At 48.6% G+C, this 25,085-nt stretch overlaps 4 protein-coding genes across 14 annotated transcripts in view; 3 read left to right on the top strand and 1 right to left on the bottom strand.

The window, feature by feature from the left end:
* Positions 1-16,356, top strand: part of LOC117563342 (protein split ends) — a 77,409-nt gene extending 61,053 nt beyond the window's left edge. For 9 of the 11 annotated variants that reach the window (XM_052002875.1, XM_052002874.1, XM_052002881.1 and 6 more), the window contains 7 exons: positions 11-12,389; positions 12,456-12,562; positions 12,687-12,767; positions 12,894-13,077; positions 13,144-13,482; positions 13,552-13,880; positions 13,952-16,356. In XM_052002875.1, the coding sequence (XP_051858835.1) occupies positions 11-12,389; positions 12,456-12,562; positions 12,687-12,767; positions 12,894-13,077; positions 13,144-13,482; positions 13,552-13,880; positions 13,952-14,239 (13,707 nt within the window). In that variant the 3' untranslated portion in view covers positions 14,240-16,356. The remainder of the gene's footprint in view (positions 1-10; positions 12,390-12,455; positions 12,563-12,686; positions 12,768-12,893; positions 13,078-13,143; positions 13,483-13,551; positions 13,881-13,951) is intronic. The other 2 variants (XM_052002885.1, XM_052002880.1) reach the window with 1 other exon arrangement.
* Positions 16,357-16,941: 585 nt separating this feature from the next.
* Positions 16,942-17,991, top strand: LOC117565211 (39S ribosomal protein L10, mitochondrial). Its single transcript, XM_034244218.2, has 2 exons — positions 16,942-17,112; positions 17,214-17,991. The coding sequence occupies exons 1-2, from the start codon at positions 17,091-17,093 to the stop codon at positions 17,933-17,935; spliced, it is 744 nt and encodes a 247-aa protein (XP_034100109.1). The 5' UTR covers positions 16,942-17,090; the 3' UTR covers positions 17,936-17,991.
* LOC117565210 (homeobox protein Mohawk) lies at positions 17,950-20,512 on the bottom strand. The gene is made up of 4 exons (XM_034244217.2): positions 20,402-20,512; positions 19,162-19,219; positions 18,373-19,080; positions 17,950-18,308 (listed from the first exon to the last, which is right to left on the bottom strand). Exons 2-4 carry the CDS (start codon positions 19,203-19,205, stop codon positions 18,113-18,115), a joined length of 948 nt encoding a protein of 315 aa, XP_034100108.1. The 5' UTR covers positions 19,206-19,219; positions 20,402-20,512; the 3' UTR covers positions 17,950-18,112.
* An 858-nt stretch (positions 20,513-21,370) lies between these two features.
* Positions 21,371-24,302, top strand: LOC117564752 (TBC1 domain family member 15). Its single transcript, XM_034243642.2, has 3 exons — positions 21,371-21,599; positions 21,709-22,609; positions 22,669-24,302. The coding sequence occupies exons 1-3, from the start codon at positions 21,471-21,473 to the stop codon at positions 23,790-23,792; spliced, it is 2,154 nt and encodes a 717-aa protein (XP_034099533.1). The 5' UTR covers positions 21,371-21,470; the 3' UTR covers positions 23,793-24,302.
* The last annotated feature ends 783 nt before the right edge of the window (positions 24,303-25,085 follow it).

Below are 25,085 nucleotides of genomic sequence, written 5' to 3'. Positions count from 1 at the left end.
TTGTTTGCAGTCGCAGCTGATGGATACGAGCAACGATTCATCGTCCTCTGGCCACAGCAACAAGCCGAATCCGCTGTCCAACTGTGATGTCATACACGATCCATTGAATCGCAAAAGCGAAATCCGACGCGTCTCCGAGGCTGGCAAATTTGCAGCGGTGGCGCCGCCGCCGACACAGCATCACAACATGATGATTAATTGTCGCCGGCCCTCCATCGATGTGGGCGCTTTGTCAGCGCTGTCCAATTCATCGGCATTTCGCCACGGTCTGGTTGGAGCGAGCAGTATGGATCAGCAGCATCTGATGAATGCCTCGCTGGCGGCGAAGCGACGTCGTGTCACTGGCTCACTGCAGCAGCTGCAACAGTTGCAGCAACCGCTGTCGCAATCGAACTCCACAGCCACCGCCACCTCGAACAGCAGCAGCAGTGGTGCTCTGACGCCCACACTGGCCGCACCCACGCCCAACGATGACTATCATCATCATGCGTCGCGGGGACGCGGCCATCAGCTACATTCCCATCACTCACACGAGGCCAGCGGTGGCGAGAGCGCCGACGGTTCACGTCCTGGCACGCCGCTGTGCGATGAGCGACCCGAGGTGCTGCCCACAGAGCCGCGTCGTCTGCCTCCTCCCAGGGAGCGGGCGCGAGAGCGAGTGCGCGACATCATGTGGCTGCCGTTGCCCAAATTTGGTGTGCTGTTCTTTCAACAACAGCGGAATGCTTTGGGCAATGCTGGCAGCGGCATGACTAGCGGCGTCTGTAGTTATCTGCAACAGATGACGACGACGGTCAATTTGCTAAACACCAACAACAACAGCAGCAGCAGCAACAACAACAATAACAACTCTAGTCTAAGTGCAGGCGCCGCTACAATGAGCGGCTCAGCGACTGCGTCCAGTTCGGCGTTTCTGCCCAGTCCCTCCTCTCGCTACTGGCGCTCCAATCATCATCATCACCACCACCACCAACAGCAGCAGCAACAACATCACCAGCCTCAGCAGCAGCAACAACAGCAATCGTTGTCGGTTGGTCTCATGCAAAGTCCTGCGCGTCCACGCTCCCTCAGCTCCAACTCAAGTGACTCGGATGTGCCTGGCGGTCAGACAGGAGGCAGTCCGTCGCTCGATGAGCGACTGCGGAACTTTGAGGAGAACTACGAGCGCTGGTCCGGTGGCAGCAGCAGCAACAACACAAATCCCAGCCATGGCCACAGTCATAGTCATGGTCACGGTCACAGTCATGGTCACAGCCACAGCAGCGGCAGTCAATCGAACACGCCGTCGTGGCAGCTCTCGATGCACACGACTAACCTCAGTGGCTTGAGCTCGGCGCATCAGACGGGCTCAGGGAATAGCAACAGTTCCAGCGGCACTGTGTCCAGTTCGACAAGCAATTCCCGTCACAAGTTCCTCGACATTGATGAGCTGCAGCCGTCGGACATTGTCAAGTCACTGCTGGCCAAGAAATCCGTGTTCGACGATGACTTCCAGCGACTGAAGAAGAATCAATGGTACGAGCCTGCAATGACAGACTTTGGCAGTGGTTCCACCATCGCTGGCAGTGCACGACATGGTCTCTGCAGTGGCAACACTTCGCCTGCATTGCCCAATTTGGCGGCAACCAAGACGACGCCCATCATTGGTAACTGCAGCAGTAGCAATGCAAGTGGCAGTGGCAGCAGCAGCAGCTGCAAGACGACCGGCCTATTGCAACGTCTGAGTAGCTTGTCGCCCATGAACTCGCCTCAGGCATCGATGTCGCCCTACAACAGTCCGTCGCCTTCGCCCAGTGTGGTTAATGCCGCTGCGGCCAGCAATCTTGGCCAACTGGCCAAGTCAAGTGTTGGTACAAGCGTTACAGCGACAACAACAGCAGTACCGACGGCGGCAGCCACAGTTGCCGCCACATCGGTCAGCAGTGCCGGAGCCACCAAAGGTCTGCAATATCCATTTCCCTCACACCCGCCATTGCCAAACACGGCAGCGCCGCCGCCAGCGGTGCAGCCAGCACCACCACCGCCCCCAGAGGTGCAGAAGACGAAGCCACCAGTGTCAACGGGCAATCCGCAGCAGCAACATCAGCAGCAGCAGCAGCTTAATAAGAGCCTCAGCGTGCCAGCTGGCGCTGCAATCGAGCCACGTACGCTGCAGAAGTCGGCCTCAGTGCCTGGCAGCACCAACGTGGGCACCACAGGCAGCAGCAACACTACAAGCAGTGGCAGCTCTACCTCCTCTAACGGTAACAGTTCCTCAGCAACAACCACACACGTACAAAAGCAACCGCCAAACAACTCAATGGATGATATGGAGACCAAAGCTGGCAGCAAAAGTGCCACCAACTCGACATCTTCCACATCCTCATCGAAAAAGAGCAGCAGCGACAAGACGCATGGCAGCAGCAGCAAGCACAACAATCGCTCCGATGCCGACAAAAAGTCCTCCAAAAAGTGCTCGTCCTCCTCCTCAAGTTCCAGCTCCGATAAACGCAAAAACTCCGTCACGTCACAGTCCTCTAAGTCGGCAACGCCAAAAGTGGACGATGATTCCAGCGAGTCGGACGATCCAGTTGAGAAAATCGACAAGGAGCAGCAGCGTCAGGAGCGGGAAAAGGAGAAGGCGCAACACAAGGAAAGACAAGAGCGTGAAAAGCGCGAAAAGGAACAGCGAAAACAACAGGAGCGCGAGGAGAAGGAGCGCAAAGTGCAGGAGGAGCGAGAACGCGAAGAGCGCAAGGCCAAAGAGGAAAAGGAAAAAGAGCGCGAACGAGAGCGAGAGCAGCGTGAACGCGAGCGAAAAGCGCAAGAGGAACGAGAGCGAGAACGCGAACGAGAGCGTGAGCAAAAGGAACGAGAAGAACGCGAGCGAGAACAGCGTGAAAAGGAGCAGCAACGTGAACAGGAGGCTCGACTGGCGCGCATGCGTGACATGTCCGCTTATCACAAAAACAAGTCCGATGCCAGCTCTGAAGCGAGCAGCTTCTATGCTCACAATACTGCCAGCACTCCCAGCGACTGTGAACGGCAGAACAACAAGGAGAACGCCGCCACCGTTGTTGGCGATACGACTCCAACAACGGCTGCAACTGCCGCCAATGCTGGTGTCGAAGGCAGCAGCAATAAAGAGCGCTCTCGAAAGTCGTCGCGCAATTCTCCTGTGCCAATTCCACGGCTGCACAAGCGACGACTCAGCTCACAGGACAGCAATCACAGCAGCGATCGCACGGGCCAGAATCATGAGGATTATGTGAAGCGTATACGCATGGAGAACAGCAATCAGAATGCCAATCAGCAGCGTCTTGGCGACCGTCGTGACTCAAAGGAGCACAAGAGCAGCAGCAGCAGCGGAGGCGGTTGCAAGGAGGAGAAAAGCAGCAGCTCCAAGTCGCATGGCAGCAGCAGCTCTAAGCATCATCGCCGTGAGAAGCATCACAGCAAAGCTTCGAGTAGTGAGTTGGCCAATGCTGAGTTAGACACATCCGCATCAGCTGCAAGTGCAGCTGCATCCAAGCAGCAGCAACAGTTGCACACGCTGAACACGAGCGAAGAGGAACAACAGCAACAATCACAGCAGCCATCTCAGCAGCAACAATCATTGCCCAAGCAACGCGAGCATCATCATCACGGCAGTTCCTCGTCGTCGCGTCATAAGAGCAAGCGGGATCATCATCATCATCGCGAGAAGAAACGACACTCGGTGGCCGAGTCGACAAACACAGATGAAGAGTCCTCTCACAATCCCCACAGACGCGTTTCGGCAGCTGGCAGCTCTGCTGGTGAGCTGAGCTCCACGAATACCAACAACACCTCGAGCAGCAAGCAGTTGCAACATCATCATCAGCAACAACAGCAGCAGCAGTCGCAACAGCATCATCACCATCATCGTCGCAGCGTTGAGCGCAAATCCTCTCGGGGATCTGACGAGACTTCCACGCATCCACGCAAAATGATGCTCAGCTCGGCGGACTCGGATGACACCGATGATGCCTCCAAGAAGCATTCCATCTTTGACATACCCGACGACTGTCCCAACGTGTCCATGTACGACAAAGTGAAGGCTCGCAGCTGCAAAAACATGCAACGCCAGGCCGAAGAGAAGAAGATCAAGGCGAAATTCTCGCAACTGAAGCAGTCGCGCGCCAAGAAGAAGCGTTCCACTAGCTATGACGGTGACAGTGATACCGAGTTTGAGGATCGTCATCATCATCGCAATAGCGGCAGCAGCAGCTTCCATGGGCGCAATCACGGCCTAAGCAGCAGCGACGATGGCAACGAGGATGACGAAGGTTACCGCAAGTTGTCGCACAGTCGTATCTTCTCCGATTCGGATGCCGAAGTGGATGCTAAGACAGCAGCATTCAATGCGAAACGCATGCGTCAACAGATGCAACACCTGAGAAATTTGTGTGATGGCGACGACAGCTCCGAGGATGAAATACGTCGCAATGTCCTCAGTCATTCCATCAAAAGGAATTGCCACTCAACTCGCATTGCTTCCGATTCAGAATCGCAATCGCTGCCAGCTCCCGAGATGATTGCCAATGCTAACAGCAGCAGCATTAAGCAGGAGCCGGAAATCAAGCAGGAACAACTATCGGACACTGAGCTACCCAAGTTTGCCAAGCTACGACACGATTCGCACTCTTCCAACGAGGAACGCAAGATTAAAACCGAGCTGAAGAAGGAATTCAAGTACTTCAACGCCAGCTACTCAAACTACGTTGATAGCGATGCCGCTGCCAAAATCAAGGAGTATTCACCGGAGACCCGCAAGAAGCATAAGAAGAGCAAGAAGCGTCTCAAGACCTCAACCGATGCAGTGTCGACTGTGGCGGCATCCAGTGCCGGCGGCAGCAGCAGCATCTTCGATGTATCCGACTGTAAACCCAACAAATTCGATAGCTTCGATGAGCTCAAGACAGACCAGCAGCAACCACAACAGCAGATGCAGCAGCCACAGCAACAGCAACAACATGTTGTGATGGCTGCCACGTTGGATGCAGTGACAACACCAAATGCTGCCAGCGAGCGTCGCAAGCACAAGGAGCGCAAAGAAAAGAAGCGGGAGAAGCTGCGCAATCTCAGCGAAACCAATGCCAGTGGCTCAGTGGAGCAGCTGAGCGAAAAACTCTCCAAGGAAGAGCGTCATCGGCTGAAGAAGTCGAAGAAATCCAAGAGCCTGGACACCTCATCAAGGCTGTACAATGCCAATACATCGAATGCCTCACCGCCAACGCCCACGTTGAGCACGCCCGCTCGGGAGCCAACGAAGCGCAGCAGCGAGGATAAGATGGAGGACATCTTTGGCATCATCTCTGACGAGGAGGAGGAAGAGGAGGAGTCTCAGCTGACAGACGAGCAGCAAGACACGGCGGCCAAAGTACAGCTGTCCACCACAGGACCTATGGTCTCGGCTGCCCTGCAAACCTACAAGCAAGAACCTCCGCTTAGTCAGCTTAGCAGCAACAAGGAGCCAGCGCAGCAGCTGCAATCGCAACAGCAATCTCACCAGCAACAGCAGCAGCAACAACAGCAGCAAGAAGACTTGGAGCTGGAGCGCAGTGAGCGAGAGCGACATCGCAAGGAGAAGCGCGAGAAGAAGCGACGTGAGAAATCTGCACGCGAGCAGCAGCAGCAACATCAACAGCAGCAACAACAACAGCAGCAGCAGCAACAAGCTGCCAATAAGCTGGATGACGACAACAGTGTCGATATGGATGAGGCAGGACGTGCACTGGAGGCACAGCTGATGGATGACTTTGACACCCAGAAGCTGCCCGAGGATGCAACGCCCTCAACTGCAACCACATATCGCAGCGACATGACGGACGTGTTCCGCTTCTCCGACAACGAGGATAATAACTCCGTTGAACAACAACAGCAGCCACATCAGCCACCGTTGCCGCCAAACGACAAGCTTGAGTCCAAGGAGACAACATCTACGGTGGCGCACAAGAGTCGGGATAAGAAGAAAAAGAAGAAGCGCTCCAAGGAAGAAAAGCAGGAGAAACTCGACAAGCAGCAACAATTGCAGTTGCGCCGCGAGTCTGTCTGTCCAACATCATCCACATCAGGTGCCGCCGCGTCTTCGGTGACTTCGCTAACCATCAACGTGCAGGCAGCCAGCAAGCATGCTGGGGAACAGCTCGAGAAGGAGTCGAAACGCAGCTCGCCGGTTTGTAAGCCATCGCCTAGCCTGCCTTGCCTGCTTGGCGATGACGATGAGGAGCCCATCTTGGTGCCTGTGATTAAACCCTCGGCTAGCTCCAGCCTGTCAGACAAGCATCGCTTGTCGGATGCGCTGTCGCCAACTCGCGAGAAGCCACGTCTAATCAGTCCTATACCTAAGACGCCAACAATTGGCCAGGGTAACAGCTCCATGCTGTCGACACAATCTGCAGAAACCCCCGTGAGCAGTACTGTAGCTCCACTGGTAACCACGCCCACATCCTCCACATCTGCAGCAGCGGCCGAGGCAAAGGCTGCGCAGGAGAACACCTCACCAACCAGTGCTGGATTGAACAAAAAGAAGGAGATCTTCATACCTGGATTTGATGGTCAACTCGATGACAAGATCAGTGAGTCAGCCGTGCAATCAATCTCGGCAGAGTTCAACAATGCGCTCTTGGATGCACTGGCAGATGAGCCTAAGATTCCAGTGGCCTCTCCACCTGGTGCCATCAAGTCTATGGACAAGATGGAGGACAGCAAGTCACGTGTAACCATCTCGCAGGAGGAGACTGAGAGCGCCGTCTCTGCATTGCTGGGTGAAAGCTTTGGAACCTCATCCACGGCAGATTACTCGCTTGACGGCATGGATGATATGACCGCAGCCGTCACGGAAGTGGTTGTCGCCGAGCCCGATGAGGAAGCAGCACTCGCAGCCAAAGCAATTGAATCGGCAGTCGAAGAAGTCGTCAACGAACCCGAGCCCGAACCTGAGCCTGAGCCCGAACCAGAGCCAGTTGTGGTCTCGGTAGGCGTGGTACTTGATGCTGAGGAAGTGAACAAGGCGGTGCAAAGTCTGCGCAACGAAGACATGGACATCAAGGCGGATACACCGCAGTCCGAAAGGGATCTGCAAATCGATACGGACACTGAGGAAAATCCCGACGAAGCCGATAGCAGTGGACCTAGTCTCAAGATTGATGAAACTGCCACGCAGCACAGCAGCGGCTCTTCGGAGAAATCTTCGCCAATGGCAAGCAACAAGTCCATTGACTCAGTCGCAGCACAGACACCAGCATCGCCTCAACCCTCGGTCATTACCAAGTTGCCAATTGCAGCAGCAACAACAGCTCCTGCTCCAACGGTGTTGAATACCTCGGCAAAGCAACCACTGAAAATCGAGCCACCAACTATCAGCAAGCTGCAGCAGCCGTTGGTGCAGCCCGTGCAGACGGTGCTCCCAGTGCCTGGCACACCAACAACAACGACAACAATTGCTGCCGTTGCTGCGGTGCCAACTGCAGGCAGACCGACGACGCCAGTCATCAATTTGGACCTGTCGAATGTGATGGCCAACTGCTCGACGGCAACCAGCAACACCAGCTCTACCTCGATATCGTTTGGCAGTCCGACAACCACACAGAAGATCATGCCTCAGGCATCGACACCCAAGCAAGCGCCGGCTCCAGCACAACAGCAACCGTTGCATCAGTTGCCGCCACAGCGCACGCAGTCGTTGATCATGCAACCGCCAACCATATCGATACCGGAGCAGACGCCGCACTTTGTGGTGCCACACTTGATATTATCGCCGCATCAACAGCAGCAGCAACAACAACACCAGCAACATCAAGCTCAACAGGTTGCTCCAGGTGGTGCCTCTTTTATGGTGGGTATGCGAGCGCCGTCGCCGCATAGTCCGTTGTTGTCCCCGGGACGTGGTACGCCTAATCGCCAACTCAGCCCAACAGTCAGAACTGTGGTACCACCACAGCAACAACCTCAGCTGCAGCAACAACAGCATCCGTTGTTGACATCGCCCACAGGCAACATGAGTCCATTGCCCAGTCCCACATCACGCGGCGTTGCATCGACAACAACAACCTCACCCACAACAGCTGGAAAGTTGCCAACACCCAACAGCTACATGCCTCGGGCTGCTCTACCACCACAGCAACAACAGCAGCAAGCCTCACACAGCATGCCAAAGTCTGTCATTGAGCTGCAATCGAGTTCAGTTGCTCCACAAGGACCCCAATTGCTGCCGATGCCGCTGCCATTGCAGAAGATGCCGCCATTGCCGGTGTCGCATCATCCGACCATCATCAGCAAAGTGGTCACCGTGCAGCCCCAGCAGGCGACGCAATCGCAGGTTGCCAGCTCGCCGCCAATGGGTAGTTTGCCGCCACACAAGAATCTGCATGTGAATGCGCAGCAGCAACAACATCATCAACAGCAGCAGCAGCATTCGCCGCAAATAATGCCGAAGATGACAGCACATCAGCAACAACAGCAGCAGCAGCAACATGCGCCACAAGTGCAAAAGTATATACAGCATCAGCAGGTTGTAGATCGCAAACCTGCACAGCGGCAGCAGCAACAGCAACAGCAGCATAACATGCAACAGTTGCAGCTGCAGATGCCACATACTCAGCACTTACCACAGCAAATGCAGCATCCACCTTTGTCACCGGGTGGACTGACTCATCCAATGCAGCAGCAGACGCAGCACTTGATGCAGCAACAACAGCAGCAGCAGCAAATGCAGCAGTTACAACAACAGCAGGCCCAACAGCAGCAACACCAACTGCATATACAGAAACTACAGCGACAACAACAACAGCCTCTGACGCATCTCACGCCACCTCCTCCCATGTTTGCGCAACAGCAGCCACAACAGCAGCAACATCAACAGCTACCACGCAACATGCAACAGCAGCTGAGCTCGCCAGGCAGCAATGTTCCAGCGCACAGTTCACACAGTCCACAGGCACAGCAGCAACAACAACAGCCGCCTCATCCCTCGACCATATTGGTGCGTGCTTCCACACAACAGCAGCAACCACAGCAACACTTGCAGCAGCAGCACCAACAATCGCTCAATGTTATACAGAGCGCGCCACCAGCGCAAAAGATTATTGTGCAGCAGCAAATTGTTCCCGCACCAACGGCAGCCATTCACTATCCACCACCCAAGGAGGCGACAAACGTTGTCGAGACACCCGTCGTGTTGCCGGTGAAGACCTCAGAGAGCGTATCTGTGATACGCACGCCAACGCCAACCATCAGCTTGGCCAGCTCACCGCAGGCCTCGAAGGCAGCTGGAGCAGCGGCAGCAGCAGCAGCTGCAACATCGCTGCTGACGGAGGAGAATGTGATCAAGATATCGCAGCCGAAGCAGGATGAGCTCATCGAGCAGGACTCGAAGGAGGTAGACAGCGATTATTGGTCTGCCAAGGAGGTGAACATTGACAGTGTCATCAAGAAGCTGGATCCAGTTGCAGCAGCCGCTGCCAAGGAGGACAAGCGTGGCTCAGTGCAACAGCAACAACCGCCAGTATCGGCGATTGAGGTGCAGCCAACATCAGCACCTGAGGCGGCAACACCAAATGTTATGCCAGCAGCATCAGCAGCAGTCAGCGAATCCCCAACAGCAGCAGTGTCAGCTGCAGCAGCAGCGGCCGCGGCAGCCGCCTTGGCCAATGATCATGATACAGAGGATGAGACCGAAACGCGACAGTTGCCAGTGAAGGCGACGGGGACGGTTGGTCGACCGCCCAGCACACGTGGAACAGGCGCAAAACGTGGCCGACAGCCACGAGGTGGCAAGAAGCAAGTAGCTAGCTTGCCGTTGCCACAAGCAACAGATCCAAGTGTGCTGCTTTCACCTGGTGACAATGGAGTGCACACGCGACTGCGAAAGCCGGCAACGGTGCCCGTTACTCGTGGTCGCAAAGGACGTCCGCCACGTAATCTTTTGCTGCAGCAGCAACAGTTGCAGCAACAGCAAATTGCCCAACAGCAACAACAACAACAACAACTTGCTCAGCAACAGCAGCAGAAGGAGCTGATCACACCAGCAACACCCAATGTGCTGCCTGTGCCCACAGCGGCTGAGAAGAAGGCGCGCAACCAGGCATTGACCCAGGCAAGTGGCTCCAGTCAGGACATTTATGAGTTCCACGACGATGCCAACGATGCAGAGCCCAAGGTGAAGGTGACTCCGGTTACGGTGACAGCAGCAGCAGCTGCCGACGATACGCGTCCGCGTCTAATTCTCACCATCAACAAGGTGAAGAATAGCAGCGAACTGGAACCGCAACCACAGCAGCAGCAGCCTCAGCAACAACAACAACAGCAAGAGCCACCACAGCCGCAACAGCCTCAGTTGGAACCGAACACAGACAGCTCAGAGTCGACGAATACACGCAAGTCGCGACGTTTGCAGGAGAAGGAAGATCGAAGCACTGTGGATGACATCATTGAGGATGTGGTGCGCAACACTAACACACAGCAGCAACAACTGTTGCAGCAGCAATTGCAGCAACAGCAGCAACAACAATTGCCCAAGGGCGCACAAACACCACCACGTCGCTCTGGTCGCAATGCGCAGGCCAAGAAAGCAGACACAGCCCAAGCACCGAATGCTGTGGGCCGACCAAGGCGCTCTAAAGACCGCAAAACAATCTGTGATCCACCAGCGAGCATGCAAGAGGATGTCACACCAGTATTGCTGCCACCTCCAACAACTGCAGCAGCTCCAGCGCCAACGCCGATTGTTGTTGAGGCGCCGGCCCCATCGATGCAGCCTCAACAGCAGCAGCCACAACAACAACTGCCGCAGCAATCACAGCAGCCGCAGCAACCGCCACAACAACAGATGCCGCACGTGTCGGAGGTAAAGGAAGCAGCAGCGCCAGCACCAGCTCCACAACCGGCACCAGCACCTGTGGAACCAACACCGCCTCCACCAGCTCCGCCTGTTGTCGTCTCCAAGCCAACGCCGCAGCATCCCAAGAAGAAGGCAATTGCAGCCGCCGAGATCGAATCGTATCAGGCCATCAACTCATCCATGCCGCCCATGCATCAGACAGCTGCTCCTGCGGCCACACAGAAGATCACTGGCGGTGCAGCAGATGCTGTCAGCAAGGCATTGATCGATCCCGTCACTGGAGTCATACAAGCAGGCATGCCTCAGGGCAAGGAGGGCAATCTGCCAGCAGCCAATGCTGCAGCGCCTGCAAACAGTGGCAACGATGTGGCGCCGCTGCAACAGCAGCATCAGCAACAGCAACACCAGTTGCAACAGCAGCAACAACAGCAGCAGCATCAACTACAAATCAGCGCCACAGTTATAGCGCCTGCCACGCCCATAACACCCCTGAGCAAGCCAGTGCCGTTGCAAGTGCAGGAAGCGGCAGCCACGCTGATTAATAAACCAGTCAGTGTGCTGGTCAAGAGCAATGTGAATCCGACGCAACCGGCAATGGTCATTCAGCAGCAACAGCAGCAGCAGCCACAGATGCCGCAACAGCAACATGTGCTGGCCAATAAGCAACCATTGGTATTGCAGCAGAATCCGCTGCCAACCGTGTTGCACCATGCTCAGCACAGCAATGTGCGTGGGCCGCAACCGCTGAAGGCCCATGTGCTCAATCGCGAAAAGAATCTCCACCAGCAGCAGCAACAACAGCAACAGCACCAACCGCTGACACCCAGCAAGCAGCAGCAGCCGCATCCCGGGCATATGTTACTCACGGATGCTGCCGGCAATCAGCAGCTGCTGCAGCCTAACATTATTGCACGTCACATGTTGGGCCAACAACAGCAGCCACAACAGCATCTACTGGTCAACATACCACCACCAACAGCGCATTCGCCGCACTCGCCCAGAATACAACAACAGCAGCAGCAGCCAAATGCAGTGCCACTGCAACAGCAGCAGCAACAACAACAACAGCAGACACTGGTCATCAAACAAACAACATCTTCAGCTGCACCAACACCCCACACGCAAATACTGCATGTGGTGAGCTCGAAGGCCTCGGTGTTGCCACCGCAACAGCAGCAGCAACAGCCAGTGCCAACACAGCAGCAGCAGCAGCTGAGCAAGCCCAACTTCGGCTATGCCCCGCCACCACAGCAGCCGCAACCGCAGCCACAGCAGCTCTACAAACAGCCTGTGCAACAGCAGCAGAAGACTTCGCCACCTGTCCAGTTGCCGCCGCATAGTTTGTTCTTGTCGCATCCATCGCTGTTGTTGCAACCGAAGCCAGCAGCACATCTGCAGCCACAGCAGCATCAGTTGACGCCATCGCCGCCACCCGGCAAGCCCAATCCTGTGGTGCACAACCTACAGGCAGCGGGTCAAATGCTGCCCGGAAGCGTAGGCAGTCCACCGCCCATGAAACCCGGACAGCCGCAGCCCAATCAAGCTGCAGGTAAGATAAACAGCACACAATCACACAGGGACTTCATGTTTACTAATTACTTTCTCAACTTTCCAGTGCTGCGCACAGCGATACCCAACATCAGTCCGCAGGGACAGCCGCGTGTTTCGCCGCTGGTGCTGCCACCTGGCATGCAAGGCGTGCCGCCCTTCGACGCAAGCATGGTAAGTCTACACATTCAACTAGTTCTACATGCAGCATTTTAACATTTAATGACCATCTTAAACTCGCAACTTGTACTAACATTAAACTTGCTAACTTGTCACCCACCTCAAAATATGGACGCAGCATGATCTGGGCGCATATGTCAGCGGTCGACGTACGCAGAGTCCGCCGCCAGCGCATCAGCAGGCATCGCCCATAACACCGGTAATGCACAAGTTTTACATGCGGAACTTTGAAGTAGCGTAACCCAAGTCGCCCCTCAACTCACACACTAAAAAAACGCTATTTTTTTGCAAAATTACTAATTGATCTTTAATTGTCCCTTTGCAGAATGATACAGCGTATCGTGGCGTGGCAGCAGCCATGTTCTATCAACACCACTTGATACGCAACAGCAGCGACTACGACGACAAAGCCAGTCCACCGCTGGAGTTGCGTCGCCCTGGCAGCGGACCACCGCGCACTATTGCCGTGCCGCACAGCCTGCAGAGTCCACAAGATCGCACAGCAGCAGGTAAGTTCAGTGGAGAATATTCCGAAAGCGCAATCCTTACTAAATTGTATAATTTCTCAATTGTAGACTCGCCGCAAATGGCGCAAGTTTATGTGCATAACGCACGCATTCCACACGCCCACTTCAGCGATATGGCGACACGTGGCGGCTACTACGAGAGCGCTGGCATCCAGCTGGAGCCACCGCCAGCACATCGTGCAGCTGCCTCGATAAGCGTTGTGGTGCCACCGCCACCGCCATCAGTGCCGAGTGTGAGTCCCTACATCAGTGGCGGCGCCTCGGTGTCGGTATCGGTGCAACCGGGACCACCACACAGTCTGCATGCCAGCCAGGCCAAGCAACTGGAGCGTGAGCGTGAACAGCGCGAGCGTGAGAACGAACGGCTCACCATTGCAGCAGCAGTTGGTGAGTACTCCACTGACCAGCAGCAGCAAGCAATTGCCATGACTTACTCTCGCCCATCCTACACAACAGCCAAGCAACAGCAGGAGCATTTGTCTGCGTCTGTGATGCATGACAGCATGCAGGAGATGCCGCCAGCCCAGCAGCAGCCACCAGCCATTGGCCCACCACCAGGAGATTCACTTGTAACGCTGTTGCAACGCTATCCGGTAATGTGGCAGGGTCTGTTGGCGCTGAAGACGGATCAGGCGGCGGTTCAAATGCACTTTGTGCATGGCAATCCCAATGTGGCACGGGCCTCGTTGCCTAGTTTGGCGGAGAGCACAACGCCCCTGTTGCGCATTGCACAGCGCATGCGTCTGGAGCAGACGCAACTGGAGGGTGTTGCCAAGAAGATGCAGGTATGTAAAGATACTAAGCTTACTATATTACTACAAAGAGTTTCATAATTAACTCTATTTTCGACTTACAGGTGGAATCGGAGCACTGTATGCTTCTAGCGTTGCCTTGTGGTCGCGATCATGCGGATGTGTTGCAGCATTCGCGTAATCTGCAAACTGGCTTCATCACCTACTTGCAACAAAAGATGGCCGCAGGCATTGTGAACATTCCAGTGCCGGGTAGCGAACAAGCTGCCTATGTGGTCCACATTTTCCCAGCCTGCGACTTTGCCAACGAGAATCTGGAACGCGCTGCGCCCGATCTCAAGAATCGTGTTGCCGAATTGGCACATCTATTGATTGTCATTGCCACCGTTTAACCAGGCGGAGGCTTCAACTAGCTCTACACAACCCCCAGGAATATGACACTTAACATTTTTGGATATAACAATTTCAGTGCTAACTGAGAGACAACACCACATGTAAAGTAAACAAAAATACCAACCAATAATACATCAACTACCAACTACAACAACCAACCACAACAACAACAAGCAAAACAAGTTACGCTCTTCTAGTATTTTAAGTAATTTTAAATAGTGATTAAACGAAGAAAGAAAGTAAAAGTAAAAAAAAAGTTTAAACAAAAGCAAAACAAAAGAAAAACGCAAACAAGTAAAGAAGTTAAAGAGAAGAAGAAAATGCAAACTTTATTGAATTAAATAAATGCAAGAAATGATTAAGAAATTGATAACATTTGAGGCCAAGCTCATACAGTTAAAGATCAAATGATTAATGGCAAACAAAAGCACACACGATCCAATGTAAATCCGTAATTCTAAAAATCTACAAAAACCACACGTAAACAGAGTCCCCTATTCCCCTTTTAAGATACATATGTAAAACGTAAACAAACAAAAAGAAAAAAGCAAATGCTAACTGAAAATTATCTGTCGAAATTTGGTTTCTGTAATTAACATTATAATAATTTACCCGACTTTTTGAAAGCTTGCAAAGTATCGTTAAGTTTGATCTCAAGAAAGTTTTTATTTTTGCTTAATGTAAAACGAAAATGAAAGAAAACAAAAACAAAAGGAAATGTGAAAGAAAAGCTTAAAAACCTAACTGTTTACTGTACTACTACTACCATACATACATACAAGCATACATACATATATACCTACTATCCCCTAAAGAAGAAAGCAAACAAAACACGTTTAAGTTTTTGATTGGTTAATAATCCAACACACTCACATACACCAACACACATACACATGTATACGCAAATTACTGCTCGCAGTTTACAAAGTTTCGAAACGCTAATTAAGTAAAGAAAAAGAGAATTTTCGCTATTATTTTCAATTTGTTCCTCGGCTCCATGTGGCGCGCCATCGTCGCTGCATTGACCCGAAGAACGCCATGAGCGCCACCTGTCGCCAACTACTGTGTATTAAGAAGCACAATTAGGTTTAAAGATGCGCCCAGAGGCTTTTTTTCTACAATTACAATACATACATACATTAGAAACACATACATACACACGCATACATACCTACATATAAATAACATATTAAACATCTATTTAATTATGATAAACAAATACGTTAAGCCAAATATTTTGTAATCCTTAGATACAAGTTTTTCGTTACTTTTTCCTCCTCCGCAAATCAACACAAGTCTTTACACTCTTGTTGTTGTTCTTGCGTTGTTTCTCTGTTCTTTCTTTTACCTGTTTGCTTGACCATCAATCACAGTGACTACAACTACAACTACAACTACAACAACAACTACAACAACACCACCACTGCCACAACACTGAACACGCAACTATTTCAAGCAGACGGTGTTTTGCAACACTGTTCTTATTATTTAACTTGTTTAATTTTTTTCGAGAATGAAACTTTGTAAATTGTGAATAGCTTGGGAGCGTATTTATATATGTAAACAATTATACACACATATTTTAAGCCTGATGCTGACACATACACATACACAATATACAGACACTCAATATACGATACCTATACATATATATAAATTATAAAAAGAATTAATGAAATGAAATGAAAAACCCTCTGTACACTCCTTAAACTTAAAAACTTAAACGTTTTCACGCCCCACTTGTAAATGATGTGACGAAACTGTAAAATATTTAAATTATTTAGCGTCGAAACGGATAATTCATGTACATGTAAATACAGTTTAATTAGTGTTTAGCGCGTATTTAGTTGTATGTTTTAAAACTAAAACTGTACATTATATAACACGATAAAGATAACGAGTATGATGATGATATGAGAAGAGTTCTGAATTAAAAAAAAAAAAACAAAAACAAACATTTTGTCAGTAACACAAGAAGATGAAGAACAGATGAAACACTATTGTTTTAAGACATTTTTAGTTATTTTTAAGTTAATTAATTGATGAAGAACCCGATTAAATTACACTTATTTCTAAGTGAATTAATAAACAAATTCAATAAACTTTTTCTGTTAAACGATTTGTTTCATTTCGCACTGAACCCAATATTTTCTTTCCTTTCTCAGTTCAATCACAATAGTTCTTGACTGATCAAAGACAGTCCCAGGTAACCCCTATTAGCTAATTACAGCCTATATATATAAACACACACAAAACACACATAAATATATATATATATAAATATATATAGATGTTAATGTTATACCTGTAACTAAATAAATTCTATACCTATGCATTATGTCTGAAAGTTTTTGTATTTCCAAATCAAGCAAGCAACAACGGGCTAAAGAAAGGTTTTATAAATGTGGTGGGATGTTTTAAACTCTTGTTTTAATGGCAATGCTTCCTGACCTAAATATATAAAGTTCATTGTTTTTTATTTTGCTTAAAATACGTTTTTAGATATGCCATAATATAAAAACCACTATAATTGCGGTTGTCTTCTCGTCGCTTAACACTTTGGCCCGCCATCTTAAAAAGCACAAAAATACTAGAGAAAATATACCAGGAGAAAATACTATGGTCGTCATGAAATATCGATGTTTATAAAAATGTAAAAACATTGATATACCGATAGTGTCATCGCCGTTCTCACACCTCTAAGATTTGACAAATTCTATTGCAGTCACACTGGCCGGCTGTCGGAATTTAACAAATATTTATACGAATGAAATTAGTAAATTAGAATTGCAAAAACAAGAGCATTAGTGAATTAAGAGTGAAGCAAGTAAACCGCAACTGTCCGTCGAAATGTCCAACCTTATACAACAAAGTGAGTGCACGTGCTACAACTGATTTCCTTAGCAGCAAAACAGCTGTGCTCTGTGGTTATACAATTGATTTATTTACCTAACGACGCCTTTGCCTTTACAGGCTTGCCATTGACATCGGCCCGTTCGCCATTGTTGCAGTTTCTGCGCTATCGCGGCAAGATCAATATTCAGCGACCCAAGGAGCCGCATTATGAACGTGCACGAGTTATTGCAGTAACACAACCTAAATACCCGGAGCCTCCGAAGGCAATAACCTGCTTTCAATCACGAGCCCAACGCACAGGAACACAGCTGGAAAACCCCTACAATGCGATTGTGGCCCGTGAAGTGCTCAACTGGCTGAATCACTCGCGACTCGCGGCCGTCTTTCACTTGAACTCCATCAACGCTGACGAGATATTTCGTGTTCGCGTCCAGTTGCATAAACAGAACATGCATTTGAAGAGTTACGGTCGTAAGATCATTGGACAGGCTGTCACCGGCACAGCGTATGAGGCCATTCTGCCGCTGTTTCACTCGAATCACTGTATTGTGTTCTCGCCTAATCCGCAGCAGATTGGTGCTCTGCTGCGCATCACACGCAAAGTGCCGCAAATGGTGTTGTTGGGTGGCATTGTGGAAAGCAAGTTGCTCAGTCGCAATGAGCTGATGGACTTTGCAAAGATGCCCAGTCTGCAGGTGGCGCAAGCGCAGCTGGTGCAGACGTTGAATCAAGCCGCCGGTACTGTGGTGCAACAGTTGCAGGCGCATCAATGCAATCTGGTTAAAGTGCTGGACGTGCACGCCAAGGGCGAATCATCCTCGACGGAGGAGGCGACGTAACTTGTAATTGTTTTCTTTTTATTTAATAATAATAATAACAGCAAATAATATTTGTCTTTTATACTAAATTAGAATCTTAAACTGCTTCTATGACTAGATTGCACTTTTCCAACCGGCCCGAATCTTCTGCTGGAATGCTGATGGCGTCAGTGGCCCAGTCGCCTGCCTTAGTCGTGTCTAGGAGCTGATCGTGGTTGCCATGTGATGCCAGCGTTGTCTGCAGTTAAACGCCAAATTGGCCAGTGCCTCAGCCGCATCCAGTTCGTCCTTGTGATGCAGAAGCCAACGCTCGCCACGAGCCGCTGCAGCTGTGGCATCGTTGGTGAACAGCAGCTGGTGCTGAACAGGACGCTCCTGCCCCCCACATTTGTGCCTGCAAACCAAACAAGACGTTGTTAGAATGGATATATAGAATAGTTGCTGCATGAAAAGAGTACCTGCTCATATTCCATTCAATGTGATAGTTGTGCCTGTCTGGTGTGAACCTGGCCGCACTCTCCAGCCACTTGTTCAGCTGTGCACCACCACCATTGCTATCAGCTCCAGCAGTCCCACTTTGTTGCATGCCACTGTCACGCAGATATTTCTCCATCATCTGCTGCTTGTACTTGGCCATGGGCAACCGATCGACGCTCTGATTATGACTCTGATCTGTGTGCGATTCCATGGCAGACTCCACATAGAAATTGGGCTTGTATGGCGTTGTCGTGTTGGCATTATTGCCATTGCCATCGCTGCCTGTGCTGCGACTGGACAACTCATCGTCATACTCATTCTCATCATCATCATCAGCAACACATGGTCGCATGTCTTCCTCCCAAATGCTATCCTCGGACGAGATGCTAAACTGCTCCACATTCCCTCGGGCATTGTGATTATAATTCTTGATCAGATGACCCCATGACTTTTTGGCCTTCTCACGCTCCGAGTTCTTCAACTTGCGTCGCCAGTTGGCAAACCAATTGCAAATCTGTGTATACGTTAAACCCGTCTCGCCAGCCAACTGCTTCTTCTCCTCCCTGCTCGGATAAGGATTCTCACGGCGTCGTATCAGCCAATCCTTGAGCATGCGCTTAATATCCGGTGTAAACAGTCGCTTCGTGGCGCGCGTCTGATGCAGATCATCTTCTGGTGGCCATGCGCGTCTAAACAAGAAGAGATCATAATTAATTGGGTTAGAAGAGAATCGGAGCATTGTGTGTGATTCTCTTCGATGTCGCACTCACCTGCTGTGACGACGATTGCGTTTGGGGCGACACGATTTCTCCATGCTGCAGCAACGAACTGGTTGGTAAGTAAAAATAAATAAATAAATACACACATTAAATGGAATTTAGTAGATCGTGTGCAGCAGCCCCTCACTCGGACTGTTATTGCTCATCCTAATTAAGCCAATCGGCCGAGAAATACTCGCATTCATTCGTAGGCGCTGTAAGGCAAAATACAGTTTCAAAACTTTTTATACGTGGGTGGCGCTATTTTTGTCCACGAACTGAGAACGCCGAAAAATATTCATGTTTTTTGCTCTGTTGCCGTTGTTTTTACCCGATAAATGAAAAACAATTCGGCTGTGTCACACACACAGAAAGAGAGCGAAGTGAGGATAGTGATAGAGAGAGAGAGAGGTGCCTCTTATGTGGATGTATGAGTGAGGAGAGGGGTGAAACTGGCGTTAGATATCACACGATCAAATGTAAATTTGTTCAGTATATCAGATGGAATTGTAAAGGGCATCAAGTCGAAATGTCAACATGGTAATATATATACATATATATATTTATATAAATTGATAGACAGTGGATCAGAATTTAACTGAATAATAGAAATATTACATTTTTAATTGGACAAATTAATTTCGAATTTAATTTTTAATAGAACTGACACTTTTTTTTTTAAGTAGAGACAAAGAATTCAACAATTTATAATGCTGTGTTTTTCAGAAATATATTTCTAAATAACTCCTAAAAAATCCACGTATAGGATTTATCCCATTGTCCGACATTTCATTGATAAAACACAATGACCATGTTTTTCCAATATACAAATATGTATGGATGTGTGAATATTATATATACACACATTTATTTATACCTAAAAATCTGTTTACGCTGCTCAGCTAATTTCAAAATCAAGAACACAGCAGATATTCACTGTTTGACCCTTTTTTTTAATTGGCGCTGATATTTAATGCAGTAAAGTAGAAATATTTAATAGTTAATGCATTTCTTGTTGACAGAGTATTTTTAGTGTTTTGCGCTAAACATCTAAAATTATATAATCCGAACATAACAGCACAAGAACAATGGACTTGTTTATCGTTATTTAATTCATCTGTGTTTTTCTTTTCCTCACAATTGAGAGATTTCGCTACTCCAATGGCATTTCAAAAACAAGAACTTTTGCCAAATATTTGAATGGCACAGTGGGTCAAAGTGAGTTCCTCACCATGGATAATTGTTCACCCACCTGTAAATATACGGTTTCAGCCTGTAGTGAAAAAATGTTTTCTTTTTATCACACACAAGACACTTAAAAAACACGAATGAGACAAATCGAAACGTTTCCGATCGACGTAGTCGCGTACTGCAAACTGAATGCTCGTCCATTTTTCAAATCTGACAAAGATGTTTTCGAATCGTTCGTTCGTCGTGCCGATTTTCCTTCGGCATCGACATCGGAAAAACGAAAACGAATTGAAAACTCGCACTTATCACACGAATGGGGCACTTTTAATCTATTTACAAAATGCGAGAAAAAAAATATGTATGCTACATATATATAATGCTGCCTATTTTCAAATAATCAACGAACGTGACAGTTCCGGCATACACTACCTAAATGCAGCCATCTTTAACGGTTAAGTGTCATATGCCCACGTAAGAAGAGTGCATATACTTTCGCTCTCGATCAATTGGTCGCTTGCTCCTCGGTCGGTGGCCATGATGCGATTAAATTTAAATTGTGTCGCAAGTCGTATCAGAATTTTTACATGAACATAAGCCAATTGGAAAGTGCATTTCGAATGAAAACGAAAATCAATCGTTAAATTTGGGCGTTACATTTTCAAATTGGTTGACAAATGGATAGCGCATTAATTGATTATTGTTCCTTTTGAGACTACCGTTTAATGTACTAATTTTAATAAATTTTGTATGAACTATAGTTAAATTGCAACTACAGTTTAATTGAAAAACGCGCAGTAGATGAAAATAAAATTCCTAATTTGTCCGTTACATTTTCAAATTGATTGAAAAATTGCCAACATAGTAAATTGTACATTTATAACGCAGCACATTAAGTGATAAATGTTTTCAAAACTCGAAATTGCTTAAAGTTTTAAAATTGCAATTTATTTGTTTATGAAATGCACTCGTTGCCATTAATCGGTATATTCTGTTTGACGCAAGTTGGCAGCGTCGTATCGAAAGTGTGTACACACCTAATTGAGGAGAAAATTCAATTGTTTATATCTAGAACGTAATAATTCGCTGAAAATTTTATTGTTGCGTCGGAAAAAACAATACGGCTGATTGCTATGAACGAATCGGTGCGCTATGAGCGCTGCCAGCAAATTCAGCTGGGCGTGCTGACTGAATCCCAAGTGGGCGTTGATTTGCCAATTAACGGTGGATCGGAGTCTGAGTTGCCCCAGGGAACTGGTAACGTAAGTTAAAAATGTTGCTCGCTGTAAAAATATTTCTTTGTTCATAGTACATACTGACTCATGTTGTATATTTACGTACCCTTCCTTATATTTTCAACTATTTCCACAGATTTTGTGCACTCACGATGGCGTGCTGCTAAAGAAGGCAAATGCCGAGCACATGGCCGAAATGAATACCAGCGGCTCCTTGTCCCTGGTGGAGTACAATCTGCCCAGACGTCGTCTGTACTTGGAATGGCAGCCAAACGATAGCATAATGATTGCCGACGATAGTCAGGATCAGGGCGACTGGGCGTTGGTCGATAGAATATCGGGACGCACTCGCACCACGTCCGAATGCAATGCTTTCAATACGAAGCCCTTGGATGTAGTGGGCAGCAATGGGAATTCTGGAATTTCACGAAATCGAATTATGCGCGCTCTTTTAGATGATTTGGCAGCGGTTGAAGTGCGACATCGAGGCCAGATAATACGATTCCTGCGGAAATCAGACAATGGCGTGCATTGTGAGTTTTTCTTTCAGCACGGCAATGCTGATCTCTTTGTGCGCTCTATGCGGCAGCAGCATTTCATCGAGAGTTCAGAGACGAGTCGCAGCGGCGGCGGCGAGGAGTATGCCATATTGAATACGGAAAATCAAAAGCTCAAAAAAACATTTGCTGAACTGGATATCGGCGAGATTAAGGCAAGTCAGCTACCCCGGGAAAGCTGGTTGCCCAACAAGCTGGCTGGCTTTCTGGGCACCATACCGGACTATGTGCAGCCATCGGCGTTTCAACGATCGCCAAAGAACAGACCCAGCACATTGATACAAGGCGATCGTCAGACGTCGCCAGACAACTATCAGTTCATCAAGCTGAGCGGCAGCACAAATAGCGCTTGCTCCTCTAACAGTCAGAGTCGCGGCGAAAGCGCTGACAAATCGCCAGCGGATAGCGAACTGGAAAACTTGAATGCGCAGGACGAAAAGATTGTTAACAATTTACCAGCTCGACAGAATGTCTATCGCGGTAAGTAGAGATTACACTTTAATGTGGTGCCGTGACTCATTCGAATTTTCCATTTCTAGGTCTTCCGCTAAATGAAACACAGTGGCTGGAGTTTCAAACACCCGATGGCCGCATTCTGGACAGTGAGCGCATCAAGGAGCTTATTTTCCGTGGCGGCATTGTGCCGAGCTTGCGTGCCGAGGTCTGGAAGTATTTGCTGAACTATTATCAATGGTCTGACACACAACTGGAACGCATCGAGCGACGCAAACAAAAATCCATGGAATACTACAAAATGAAGGCCCAGTGGCTTGCAATGACTCAATCGCAAGAGGCTAACTTTGGCGGATATCGTGATCGCAAGTGCCAAATCGAGAAGGATGTGAAGCGCACCGATCGCACACAACAGTTTTTCGCCGGCGAGGATAATCCCAATCTGGCGCTGCTGCAAGGCATACTAATGACCTATGTGATGTATAACTTTGATCTGGGTTATGTGCAAGGCATGTCCGATTTACTAGCGCCTATACTGGAGATTCAGGTGAATGAAGTTGATGCCTTCTGGTGTTTTGTTGGCTTCATGAACATGGTCTTAACCAACTTTGACATGGATCAAGCTGGCATGAAGACTCAGTTTGCCCAGCTACGACGCCTTCTTGAGGTGGCCAATGCGCCGCTTTTCAATTACATGTGCAGCCACGACTCGGACAACATGTACTTCTGCTTCCGCTGGCTGCTCGTATGGTACAAGCGGGAATTCGACAACGACGATGTACTCAAGCTATGGGAATGCTTGTGGACACGATTGCCTTGTGCCAACTTTCATCTGCTCGTCTCCGTAGCTATACTGGATCAGGAGACTAGTGTGATTATCGAACGCAATTACGAATTCACCGATATATTGAAGCATATCAACGAACTAACCGGCACCATCGATTTAAAGCGTACGCTGGAAACGGCTGAGGCCATCTACCTGCAGCTGAAGGCATCTGAGGCATTACCCAACGACATCCGTCACATTATTGGCGAGCCTTTGCTGCCACCTGCGGCTGGCGAGGCGCCTGCTGATGGTGAGGGCGAGGAACCTGCCTATTCGGATGATGGTTTCGACGAACTGCGTGATATGACGCCGGAGGAAAAGTTGCGCAATCAAGCACTATTCGAGGAGGCACTCGAGCGATCCATGTTCATGAATTATATATAGTTCAATAGTGGCAGCCAGGAACTAGGCCAAAAAAACAACTAGAATTGAAGCTGAAGCCTACGGCAAAACATGCGCAAATTATTTAGCTGTAGCTATTAAGACTCAAAGTTTACTATCGCGTTAAGGCAACGTCCCTCTTCGCATGGCAGGGGGGCATTGCTGGTGAAGTGCTTTAAATGCTAATAACAGACAGATTTATACATTGTATATTATACATATTTGTACTTTTTGTATTTATTGTAAGTTCGATTTTCCATTGAACCATGCACCTTGCCCTTCCAACCCCCATTGGCTTAAGCAGTCGGTCCCAAAAAACAAATCTGATAAGAAACTGCGTTTTCAACGATATTTCAAAAGCGAAGCAAATTAGGCGCACGTATCAATTAGAATTAACTTTGTTTATTGTCAATTTTATCGAAAAACTTGGGTTATCACAATGCTAAAAGCAGCTTCAGTTGCCTCTAATTAAGTTTAACTCAATTACTGTGAATAAATCTAAACATAAATTTATATTTCGTATATTTATTGCACAATCACGTAAGTGACTTTCTCTATCGCTGATTTATGTTCGCCTGGTAGTCCACCAAGTGATTTTGGGTTTTTAAAAATAAGCTATAGCTCGGGTAAATCCGACTTAATTTTCAAAGGACTTACATCGCGAGGAGCAACTCTATCGATTGGCATCAAAAAAACATGGGTCATCTAAGAATCCAACACTTGTAATTTTTCAGTCCGGGGGCCAAAGGAATCGAGCCGAAATCACAAATTGCAGGATAACTCGAGAACCACGAGGACAATTTGGATGTCCTTTGGTAGGAAGGTAGCCCTTACCAAGATACTTTGTTTGACACAGGACTTGCAAGGATCTGACAGGATACGGCCGAAATATACGCAATTTTTTATAAACAAAAAAGTCCTTATAACTTGGTTGTTTTAAGGATATTCGTCCTTTTGATTTTGCCAATCGGGTTTTACTGATTACAATTATCCTTATGCCAAAGGACATCACGCTCGTCCTTTAAATGGCCGAGATACGGCGGGTTTCCTGATTTTTTGCCAATTTTTCTATACCTACCCCTTGAAAAATTTTCAAGCTAATTTTTTTTTAATATCCTTAAAATCCTTGAATGCCAGTCGATAGAACTAGATGTCTTGGTTACAAAAATACTTATCCTTGCAGGATCCTTAAGGACATAGTAGTGTTAGGACTAAGAAACGAATATCCTTTTACGAAAATAGGCTATATCTTGGCCATATCCTGCCACATTTTCAAAGGACTTACATTGTTATAAT

This window comes from Drosophila albomicans, chromosome 2L (assembly GCF_009650485.2).
Source record: "Drosophila albomicans strain 15112-1751.03 chromosome 2L, ASM965048v2, whole genome shotgun sequence".
Classification (NCBI taxonomy): Eukaryota; Metazoa; Arthropoda; class Insecta; order Diptera; family Drosophilidae; genus Drosophila; species Drosophila albomicans.
The sequence above is the reverse complement of the archived record's forward strand: the minus strand, read 5'-3'. Positions and strand labels throughout refer to the sequence as shown.

Coding starts and splice junctions, on each gene's coding strand:
- LOC117565211 (XM_034244218.2), top strand. CDS start 17,091: ATGTCCAACCTTATACAACAAA. Junction 17,113..17,213: donor GTCCAACCTTATACAACAAA/GTGAGTGCACGT, acceptor TTGCCTTTACAG/GCTTGCCATTGACATCGGCC.
- LOC117565210 (XM_034244217.2), bottom strand. CDS start 19,205: ATGGAGAAATCGTGTCGCCCCAAACGCAATCGTCGTCACAGCAG. Junction 19,081..19,161: donor CGCAATCGTCGTCACAGCAG/GTGAGTGCGACA, acceptor CTTCTTGTTTAG/ACGCGCATGGCCACCAGAAG. Junction 18,309..18,372: donor ATTGAATGGAATATGAGCAG/GTACTCTTTTCA, acceptor TTTGGTTTGCAG/GCACAAATGTGGGGGGCAGG.
- LOC117564752 (XM_034243642.2), top strand. CDS start 21,471: ATGAACGAATCGGTGCGCTATGAGCGCTGCCAGCAAATTCAGCTGGGC. Junction 21,600..21,708: donor TGCCCCAGGGAACTGGTAAC/GTAAGTTAAAAA, acceptor CTATTTCCACAG/ATTTTGTGCACTCACGATGG. Junction 22,610..22,668: donor TCGACAGAATGTCTATCGCG/GTAAGTAGAGAT, acceptor TTCCATTTCTAG/GTCTTCCGCTAAATGAAACA.